This window comes from Vombatus ursinus, unplaced genomic scaffold (genome assembly GCF_900497805.2).
Source record: "Vombatus ursinus unplaced genomic scaffold, bare-nosed wombat genome assembly UNPS02014798.1, whole genome shotgun sequence".
Lineage (NCBI taxonomy): Eukaryota > Metazoa > Chordata > Mammalia > Diprotodontia > Vombatidae > Vombatus > Vombatus ursinus.
Window position 1 is genome coordinate 4348407 of NW_020954576.1, and position 11303 is coordinate 4359709.

At 43.0% G+C, this 11303-nt stretch overlaps 1 protein-coding gene across 1 annotated transcript in view; it reads right to left on the bottom strand.

Moving 5' to 3' along the window:
• LOC114049830 (ras-related protein Rab-4A) overlaps positions 1-8094 on the bottom strand; it is a 55961-nt gene extending 47867 nt beyond the window's left edge. Inside the window, exon 1 of the mRNA XM_027871254.1 lies at positions 7885-8094. Coding sequence (XP_027727055.1) covers positions 7885-7915 — 31 coding nt within the window. The 5' untranslated portion in view covers positions 7916-8094. The remainder of the gene's footprint in view (positions 1-7884) is intronic.
• Positions 8095-11303: the final 3209 nt, after the last annotated feature.

Consider the following 11303-nt stretch of genomic DNA (forward strand, 5'->3'; position numbering starts at 1 on the left):
TCTCTAGAACTCTGTCTCCCTATACCTAAGCGGGCAGGAAAAAGGATGTCCTCTTTTTCTGGACATCCCCATCAGGATTCAATCTAGTGCATTTTGTAGATCTGTTAGGAGAAGTTCCTGGAAAGGAGCTTCCTTTAACTCTGTCACCTTGGCTCTAAATCAAGGTTCTCTGTTATGTTTTAGAAACATGCCCTAGGAAGACAAAAGATCATCTTCGTACTCATCCAGTGATCTTTCTCCTATACCACTTCCTCTAATTACAAACCTTTTACACTAGTCAAGTTAGCTCATGTCAGTCTCATTTGCCTAAAAGATAGTGCCTTTCTCAATTCCTGCTTTTAAGTCCAGGACAAATGTAACAAATATCCACTGACTTACACACTTAATACTCAGCTCTCTTAATTACACATTTTAAAAAGATAACTTTTTGCAGTGGCATAGTGGATAGAATGCTGTGCTGGGAGGCAGAAAAACTGAAAAACACTCACCTTTGACACTAGCTATGTCACTTCTGGCAAGTCACTTAACCTTTATGTGCCTCAAGCAATTTCCGAGGACTTAGTCACAGATAGGTTTCAATCAAGGTTGTTGCAGGAAGCTTCTACATTAAGAGTTTCCTACATTGAGGAAATAATAGACCCCCTTCCACAACAGATAATAAATGTATGTTGAAATGAATTAGTAAAAACTCCAAGAATACTCAAAATGTTAATATTACTAAACAATCATAAAAACAGGTCAAAAAAACAATGTAGGACCAGAAACTATAGCAGCAACAAAATTTCTTTTATGTTATTTCCATAGGTTGCAAACTCCAAAGTGTAACTATAGTTATCCCTTCCATATCACATGGTGGAGGGTGGGTTAGGTGCCCTGAGCCCCTTTGATCTGTAAAATCTGAGTAAAATTTTTTGGCCCTCCCTTTGTACCAGAGAAGTCTGAATTTTTTTGTTTTTCTTTGATAGAGTATTTATAGTACTTTATTGTAAAATCTGGATTAAGTTTTGGTCATAGGCTTTGTGTCACCTGCTGGCCTTCAAGCATCATCTCTGGCTTCTGCAAAACTCTCAAAAAATTCCCATTTAATTTTTATGCCAATTCACGAGATAACGAAATTGCGATGGGTAAAGTCACGATGTGGAAGGGATAACTGTACACTGCTAAGTTTGCTAGGAGAATCACAATACCTAGACACTTTTAATTTCCTCAACTATTCCCAATCACATACTTCTTATTATTATCCCCTTTCAGACACCTGGGTCACTTGAGCTATTAGTCTCAAAGAACCAGATGATCTCACAAGGTCTCTTCAATCTTTAAGATCTATGATTCTTTTATTTGCCTGACGAGTGTAGCAACCCACGATTATCCAAGAAGAATCTGGATCCTTCTGTATTTCTAGAGGTCTTTGATGATCCGAGAAAAAGTCCAGTCACTTGCTGAGTTTAACAGTGTGGTACAATGAAAGTGTGCTGGATTTGGACTTTGAGGACCTAAGTTCAAATCCTACCTCTAACCATGTGACCATGGGAAGTTTACTTCCCCTCTCTAAGCAGCTGATGGTATAGTGTATAAAGTGCTGGGTCTGGAGTCAAGAAGATCTGAGTTCAAATCAGGCCTCAGACCGTTATTGGATGTTTGACCCTCTTGCTTGGGGATAATAATAGTGCCTGCTTTGCAGAGTTGTTAAGACTAAATGAGATCATAATAAAAAAGTACAGTACCTGGCACATAGTAGGTGCCATATAAATACTTATTCTCTTTCATTTTCCCTTCTAGCCCTCTTTATCTGCAAAATGAAGAGGTTGAATTAGATAAACTCTAAATTCCTTTTCTCCTGTAAATCCATAATCCTATAAACTCACCAAGTTTGTTTTTCTGTTGGTTAGCACTAATTAAGGATTCTTATTTTAGGTTAATTATATTCAGAAAAGAGAGGCAGCATGAAAGTAAACAGAGAACTGACCTCTGAGTGTGGATGACCTGTGTTCAATACGGGTTGTACGACTCTGGGCATGATATTTCACCTCTCAGTGCCCCAAAGCAGTTACAGATTTACACTGTTAGAATTTCCTCATCTCTAGTATAATGACTCAGAAAGCCACACATTAACATTATGTAGATTTTATTGTATTTTTATTTATTTTGTTAAATATTTCCTAATTACATTGTAATCTGGTTCTGGCAGGCACTCTGGAATGCTGGGCTGAGGTAGCCTGTTTGACACCTCTGCTCTACACCAATTAAATCACAAGATTTAGTCCAATATACAGATCACACATAAATTCTAGCTTTTCAAGACCAATAATTTCTGTATTATAATATTATACTGGAATCTACAGCACATAGCATAGGTCTGACTATATTGCCCTCTTAATTAAGTCTCGTGGCTCCCGATTACCTGCAGGATCAAATATAAAATGCTCTCCTTGGCATTTAAAACCCTTTACAACCTGGCCTCCCTATCCTCTAGGTGATCTTACACTTTACTCTCCTCCAGTACTTTACAATCCACCAAACCCCTTTCTTCTTGCTGTCCTTCTCCCACTACATTCCATCTCCTCATTATACCTCTGCACTGGTTATTTCCCACGTCTGCAATATTTTCCTCCTCACTCCCACCTACTTCCTGACTTCCTTTAAGACAGCTCAAATGGCCTTCCCTCCTCTGTTCCCTTCATAAACGGCTAGGGCCTTCCTTTAGAAATTGCCTTTCAACAACAATATATTTATCTTATATATACACAGTTGTTGGAACACAGTCTCTTCCCACTGAAATATGTGTTCCTTGAGGGCAGAGACCTTGTTTTTTATCCTTCTTCGTATACCCAGTGCTTAGCATAATGCTTTCTACATAGTAAGCATTTAATACTTGACTGACTATTGCTCTTTTGGTTAACAAGCAAAAGTGGCTTCTAAAACAATCACCACCATTTTAGGCCCCCCAAAATGAAAAACTGCTGTGTTTAAAATGAAATAGATATACCTAAATACAGTGCATTGTACACAAAATTATTTTATTTTGCATAAAAAATCCTGTTACATGGTTTGCAAACATTCTCATTTTACAGAAGAGAAAATGAACATATGAGCTGACATAATTTGCAGTACACTTACATCATACATACAGCCTTCTTGACCAATGCTATACCATGCTGCCTGAACTCTGTTCATCATCCTCATCTCTCCAAAGAACTTTAGACACTACTTCTGAGACGTAGAGCTTTGATCAGTGAGCCTCCAATTATGCTTGCTACCATGCCACTTCCAGGCCAGCTCCACAGAGTGTGGCCTTCCCCACCCCCTTGCTTAGCAACCTATCACATGCTGTCTTTTTGAAGCAGATTGTAAACTCTTTGAGGGCAGGAACTATCTTTCTGGCTCATATCTGTCTCCAGTGCTTATCATAGTGCCTAGCACATAGTAAATACTTTATCAGTCTATCCACCTAAATGAATACTATCATTGGGAAGGCAGTATAGTATAGTGAAAATGTATACTGGCTCTGGAGTCAGTGGAGCTGAACCCCTGCCCTCATACTAAGGGACTTCAACATACATATTATATTGATACTCTCTCAAATACACTAACCTCCAGATTGCTCAACTTACTAATTCCCATGACTTACTCCTTCATTCCACTACAGCTACACAAAGATGGCCATACCCTTGATCTTGCTATCACCCACAAACGTGCCACATACATGTTCATGAACTCTGATCATTTGCTGTCATTACATCTCTCCTTTTACTGTGCAACTCCAAATCCTATTCTTCCTCCTGACCATGACTTCCAATCACTCCCCTCCTCAGTTTTTCCCAGGTCATCACTTCTATACTGGCTATACTCTCTTCCCTTTCTCATTCTGACCATTGTACACTGTAAACTGCCCTTTTCTTTTGAATTTCTTGTCCTTTTATCCTACTGAAGATCTTGCCTGCTTAACCTCAGACTTGGATTACTTCCACTGGTTGCTGCCTTCTCTCCCATTCATGGGCTGGTGAACGGAAGCCAGAGAAAATCATGAAACCATGATGGATGGGTCCTCTATAATTTATGTTACATAATCTCAACTGGGTGTCACTGTAGCAAGACAATCCTCTTACACCCCCCAATCAATTTACTATATCACTCACCAAAGCAGCTTTTCCAAGTCTTTTCATCCCTCCCCAAACTTCCTTGGCTCTTCCTCTCCTCATCCTCTCAGTTGAGAACACTACCTCATATTTCAGTGAAAAAATTGAGGTCATTGGCAACTCACCATTTAGATGTCTTCTGCTAATATCTCCTCCTTCACCCTATCTCACATGAAGCTGTGGTCCTTCTCCTTGCCAAGGCAAAATTCTCCACATTTACAAGTGATGTCATTCCATCCCATCTTCTCCAGCAGAATGGTCCCACCAACAGTACTACTCTCACTAATTTTCGATTGGTCCCTCTCTACTGGTTGCTTCTCCTACTGCCTACAAACAGGGCCACATCTCCTCATTCTCAAAAAAATCCTCACTTGAACCATCAGTCCCTGGTAGTTATCATCCCATATTCTCTCCTTTTTTTTGTGGCTGAACTACTTGAGAAGGTTGTTTACAATAGGTGTTTCCACTTCCTTTCTTCTTACTATCTTCTGAAGTGTTTGCAGTCTGGCTTCCAACCTCATCATTCAATTGAAACTTTTTTTACCCTTCTCTCAATCTTCATCCTTCTTGACTTCTTCAGCCACTGACACTATCAATCAACCTTTCTTCTCCTTGATATTCTCTTCTTTCTAGGTTGCTTTGACCTTACTCTCTCCAAGTTTTCTTCTTACTTGTCTGATAGCTTCTTCTTAGTTTCCTTAGATCTTCATCCAGTCACGCCCACCAAGGTGGGGATCCCCCAAGGCTCTGTTCTGGATCTTCTTCTCCTCTCCCTCTGTACTATTTTGCTTGGTGATCTTAATAGCTCCCCTGGATTAAATTATCATATCTTTTTCCCCAAATGTACCCCTCTTCCCTAACTTCCCTATTACTTGTGAAGGTACCACCATCATCCAGGTTCACAACCTAACATGTTGACTCTTCATTCTCACTCACCCCCCACATCCACAATCAGTTACCAAGGCCTATCCATTCTATCTTCAAAACATCTCTCATATATATCCTGTTCTATTCTCTGACACTATCACCATTCTGATATAGGCCTTCATCATCTCATGCCTGGGCTACTGCAACAGCCTGCTGATTGGTCACCCTATCTCAAGTCTATCCCCACTCCAACAATCTATCTGCCACTCAGCTGTCAAACTGATAATCTTTCTAAAGTACAAGTCTGGCCACATCACCTTCTCCACCCCTATTTAATAAACTCTTTCACTGAGTGCTTTCACTGGCTGTCCCATGTTTGGAGCTTTCTTCCTCTTCAACTCCAACTCCTAGGTTCCCTGGCTTCTTCCAGAAGACTTTCCCAGTTCTCCTTAATCTTAGTGCCTTCCTTATGAGAAAATTGCTAACTTATCCTGTATATGTCTAGTTTATACAGAGTTGTTTGTTCGTTGTCTTCCTCATTAGACTATGAGCTTCTTGGGAGCAGGAACTGTTTTTTACCTTTCTTTGTATCTCCAGAATTTAGCACACTGCTTGGCACACAGTAAGCATGTAAACAAATCCTAGTAAGCATTTTTCATGGTTACAACCTCTAGTAACCTGAAGCAAATCACTTAACTTCCTCTGGGTCTCAGTTTCCTCATCTGTAAAATGAAAGAATGGCAACTGATAGCCAAGGTTCCTTCGAGCTCTAGATCTACGATCCTATGATCTTTTGATGATAACCTCCCAGGGGAAAAAAAAAATCCCTTTTTTTTTTTTTTTTGCCTAGTACTATGCTGATAAGGGCAATGTTAAGTCAAGGCAGGATCTTAAACATTTTTTACGTCCTATTTTCCAGATGATATTTTCAACCACCTTATTTTCCCTTTCAAAACTCATTTTCTAATGTAAAAAAGCAAACAGGAAAAGTAAATTATAGATTATAAGGATGATAGTAGATAAGGAAAATATGAACATGAAATGAAAGATTTGTACCTAATTTAAACAGCAAATATTAAATCTGAATTCAATTAAATGTGACTGGAGTAAAGGAATAGATGTCAAACAGTTATATTATATTTGTAATACTGTATTCAATTTTTATTTAAGAACAAAAACAAACCCTGTATTCCCTTTGGAACCTCCCTTCTTTCTCCATCTTTGCTTCACTAAATCATTCATAATTTACATTATCATTTCAGTTCGACTCTCCTAGTCCTAATATCTTTTGCCCCAATTCAATAAAAATGGAGTACTCAGAATAAAGGGGAAGTAAATTAAGGCAATTTCAAGAGATCTAAAATCTCATCCATTCAAGAATGCAACCTACACCTTCTCATCTTGTGGACTTCTTGTCCATGTGTTTCTGTAAATCCCGCATAGAGAATCTCTCCAATGCTTTCCTCTGGGTCTAAGAACTAATCGAGCTATCATCAGGAGGTTGGCCTCTAGATAAAGAAAAATTTTGATTGGCTACAAGGTATAATTAAAAACCATAGAGGACCTCAGTTCACATACCATCTCTGAGGTTTTGTACACGTGTGAATTTGGGCAATTTATTTAACTTCTCTGGGCTTCCGTTCCCTCTTCTGTAAAAAGAGGGGGTTGGAGTATATGATCTGTTAGGTTCTTTCCAGTTCTAAGTCTTGTGATCCATGAAACATAAAAATACCAGAGGACTTCTCAGTCCTGTAGTTCTACAGAGAGGGTGGGAAGAAGGTGCTAAGAATTACAGAACCAATCAATGCTAGTTAGCAAAACAAAACAAAACAAAAAAGAAAAAGAGAGAGAGAGAACTTACTTGTGGAATCTATCACCAGTCTGTCATCAAGGCAGGAGTTGGACAAGCCAGTCACAACCTCTAACAACACCAGAAACTAAGACAGAGCAAAGTAACTATCGGATTGGATTCCTATGCCTTCTAAGTGTCAAACATTACACAACAAACTAAAAGCACCTCAATAATTGGAGAAGGTGCCATTCCAGTATTCAGACTAACCTATAATTCTATAAAACAACACACCGGTTCCAGAACAGGTACCCCACAGACTAATTTACCAAATTTTGCACTTTTGAACACCATCCTTTTTCCTGTGGTGACCAAAATCCAAATCCCAAAGTGTAACGATCTACCTAAACAGGTGGCTAATCAAATAGATCAATTCATTCAAGATGCACAACTGAAAGAGAACATTGTTGGCCGGCTTTAGAGACGTGGAGAAACTGATAAAAGTTTATGAATAGCGAAAGGCTCTGCACATGGATGAAGAATAAGGGAAGAGTACCAAAAATGGGGGGGGGGGGAGTGTAGATTCATTCTCGTTGAAGAGCCCGGCGGAACAGGATTCACTCCCCCGCCATGCCCCGCTCAGGCTGGGCAGGGTGGGTCCTCGACTGGCTCCCCAAGCCCCGGGAGCCAGGAGCCCGAGAGCAAAACTAGAGGTAAACTTAAAAACTCCACATCAGGGAAATCCGGAGAAGCCGCTCGCACCCGCGGTGCAGGACCGGGGAGCGCCGCTGTCGGTGGACAGCCGCCCCTTCTTGCGCCCCGTCTCTCGCCGCAGCTTCGGCGCTTCTCCCGGCCGAGCCTCGCCCGGCCCCGACGGCGCTGACGGTCCGGGGAGGGGTCCCTCGGACGCCCCCGGCCCCAGGCCTGGGGCGCCCTCCGCGCAGCCGCCCGCCGCCCCCCGCGTCTCCCCCGCGACAGCGCCGCTCCGGGCAGGAGGGGACGGTCCCCGTGGCTGCCGTTAACGTCCCCAACGTCGCGGAGGCCCAGGCCCCGCCGGGGGATGCGCCCCCCGCTCCCCCGGCCTCCCCGTACCGTAGGTCTCGGACATGGCCGTCTGCGACATCTTGGGAAGCGGGCGCCGCCTCTTCCCCCGGTCTCCGGCTGCAGCTCGGGGGGCCGGGGGCGGGGGTGAAGGAGAGGGGAGGAGCAGGGGTCAGTCAGCTAGAGCAAGGTCTGACCGGGGCTGGGGAGCCCGAGGAACTGGTGGGGTGGAGTGGGGTGGGCGGGGAAGGAGGGGCGCGGCCGGGTCCCCACGGCAACCGCCAGCCACCCCAGAGCCGCTCCTGCTCAGGACCAGACCGCGGGGTTCCGCGCAGGCGCACACTGCCCACCCACCTACCTCTCCGCCCTCCCTCCCCTGGAGAGCGCGGGGAGGGGAGGGAACTAGCTGGGGCGGGGAGGAGGAGGGGAGGGGTGGAGGGAAGGTAGTACTCGGAGACGGTGAACTGGGGGAACCCGACCTCCCACCCTCTCTAGCGCCTGCGCACCAGGGGCGGGAGAGCCAGGGGGCGGAGCGCGAAAGTCCTGGATCACCAAAACAAAGAGCACGTGCGCGGAACTCCATCCGGGGCCGACCGTCGGCGGGAGACCCCGGGAAAGGGAGGGAGGGGCGGCGGATTGCACACGCCCCGGACGGAAGCTCCAAGTGTGGGAGGTTAGAGGTGGGGTCCTAAGAGGGCGTGACCCATCCTTAGCTGGGTTACTGACAGGGGAGAATAACCTGCTAGGAAGGCTTACTAGGCTCGTGTTGGAAGAAGTGCTCAGGTGAGGAGGAGGCTTCTACTAAAAAGAGATTTACCCAAGGTGAGGGCTGGTACCCTGCCTTGGTATCCCGTATATTTTGCATTGACTGGGGCACTCAAAAAAATATTTGCACGTTCTGGCCTTTACTATGCTGCTCTGAAGCCGTGCAGCCGTACTTGAGTTGTAGCAGAAAGATACATGCACGTATTTATTGTCTACAGTGTGCCAGGGACCGTGCGGTGCATTGGGGATAAAAAGATAACAGTGAAAATAGTCCATATCAGGGATCTTATGGGGGGAAGGGGAGGGGAGAAGCAACATGTTCGTATATAGTTATATTAAAATATATAGATGCAAAATTATTTTGGTGGAGAAGGATCTAGCAGATGGGCAGGGGGATCCAGAAAAACCTCTTGTAGAAGGTGGTACTTAGAAACTGAGTCATGAAAGAAGCTAGAGATTCCAAAAGGTAGAAGTGAGGAGGGAGTACATTCCAGCAAGTGAAGAAGTAGGGTGACGTGTAGTTTACAAAGACTATCCAGTTTGCCTCTTAGAATGACTTAGAGGCCACAATGTAAGTAAGTAAATAAAGTAAAGTAAGGCTAGAAAGTTAGGTTGGGGCCAAGTTGTGAAGGGCTTTCAAGGCCTTTTAGGGACTCATTTGAGTTTATTGGTGTAATATACGTTCCCATGTAGGTGGCCTAAATGCAGAGATACTCATAGGTATGAATAGATAAGATGCGTGGGCTAGCCCTCCTCTGCAGAAGGCCTTTCCTGCATCATCCCAAAGCTAGCTGGAGAAAGGGGCAGGCAAGGTCTGAGACAGCTGGTCAATTTCTCCTCCAGTCTCCAAGAGAGGTATCAGACCAGAATCAGCTTTATCTGCTGCTGTCTCAAATATCAGGTATATGAATCTGGGTTTAAAAGGAAAGCTGACTTCCTGGTTGCTCTTGAGGGAGACTGTAGCTCTTAGCTTATATTCACCAGCTTCTCACCAAATACTCATTGCACAAAAGACCATCATAAGTAGCAAATGGTGAGTAAATCCATTTATCCAAGTAAACAGCAAATAGAAATTAGAGAAGTTATATATATTAAAATATGGCAAAGAATACACAAGAGTGAAAAAGTTCTTCAGCTGGGAAGCTCAACTTCGACTAGGAAAGCAAGAACAATCTCACCCAGAAAAGTGCATTTTATTAATCCCTAGAATTTCAAGCAAGTCCAGAGAAATTCGTGGGGCTGGCTTCCCATGTATGTCTGCTAGTCCAAAGACTTTATCCTTCTCCTCCATGGAGTGTCTTCTGTTCAAGTATCTCTTCCAAAAGTGACCGGAACCAATTCAGAAATTCTCTTTCACTGATCTGAAGCATCCTGCTCAACTTTATCTCAATTAATTAAGAGCCTCATCAACTTGTACATACTCAGTAGCACACATAACACCCCAGGCTTGGGTGACTGGAAGGATGGTGGTGCCTTTGATAGATATAGGAAAGTTAGAAGGAGGAATAAGTTTAGAGGGAAAGATAGTAAGTTCTGTTTTGGACATGATGACTGGTAATGTGGGACCACCACCTCTCTCAGGAGAGAGATTAGGGCTGGCTATAGATATAGGAGTCATCTGTATAGATAAGATAATTAAATCCTTGGAATTCTATTGTAAGAAATCAAACTGATAACAAGAATTATTCCCACAAAACATTTGACGATGTTTTCTTTGTCATCAACACCCACTATAAGAAGATACTTGTTTAGTATTTACCGTAACAGCAAGATGAAGCAGGTTCATTCTGCCTTCTCAAAGTATTTACAATTTAAATCTGGGCAAATATAAATTGATACGTAAATATGAGATGTGTCTAAAATCAAAAAGTAAGAGTTGAGTTCCTGTATTTTTCAACATAGAACAGACATTTACTGGTTCCATATATACGTATGTATGTATACACGCACATGTATCTTTCTAGCAATCCTGCGGCTAAAGATCACCAGGTTATCGGGTGACGGAACAAGGATCTGGATCCGAGTCATAAGGTCATAGGGTCACAGGTCTGGAGCAGGAAGGGATCTCAGAGGCCACCTAGCCCAAGCTGCCTCATCTCCCAGATACGGGAGGATGGAGAGGCTTTGTGATTGGCCTAAGGTCGCGCAGGCGGGTCCATCCAGACTCTAAACCCACTTCTCTTTTCCACTGTTCCTTCTTTACAATTACTGGTGGACAGCTGGCGTTGTTAGATTGCTTTCAATTTCCTATTTAGTTCTGTGATTCCTTTCCCTCTCAAGTGGTTGATTATTTCACACATCAGATTTTAATCAGCCTTCTAAAGCTTTTACAGGATGGTATGTGATTACTTTGCTACTTAGGTGTGTGATTAAAACCCAGTATCTCTAAAAATAAAATCTTACTTCCCTGAATTTTGTAGTACCTTCTGGAGTCTGTAGCAATGACACCAAACAGATGACACTTTTAACAACATTTTTTTAGTTAATATTTATGTGTTTGCTATCTCTGAGCTTACCCATCTGGTGAAAGGGTCCATGATACCAAAAAAGATTAAGAATCCATCTGGTACACCCTAATCTTCCTTTATCCTTTCTTTGTCCTCTTGCATTTATCTGTTTTTCCTCCCTTTTATCCCAGCTTGCTCCATCTAGTTGTCAGGAATCCCTCCTTAAATCCTCCTACCACAGCAGCCTATTCTTCTCCA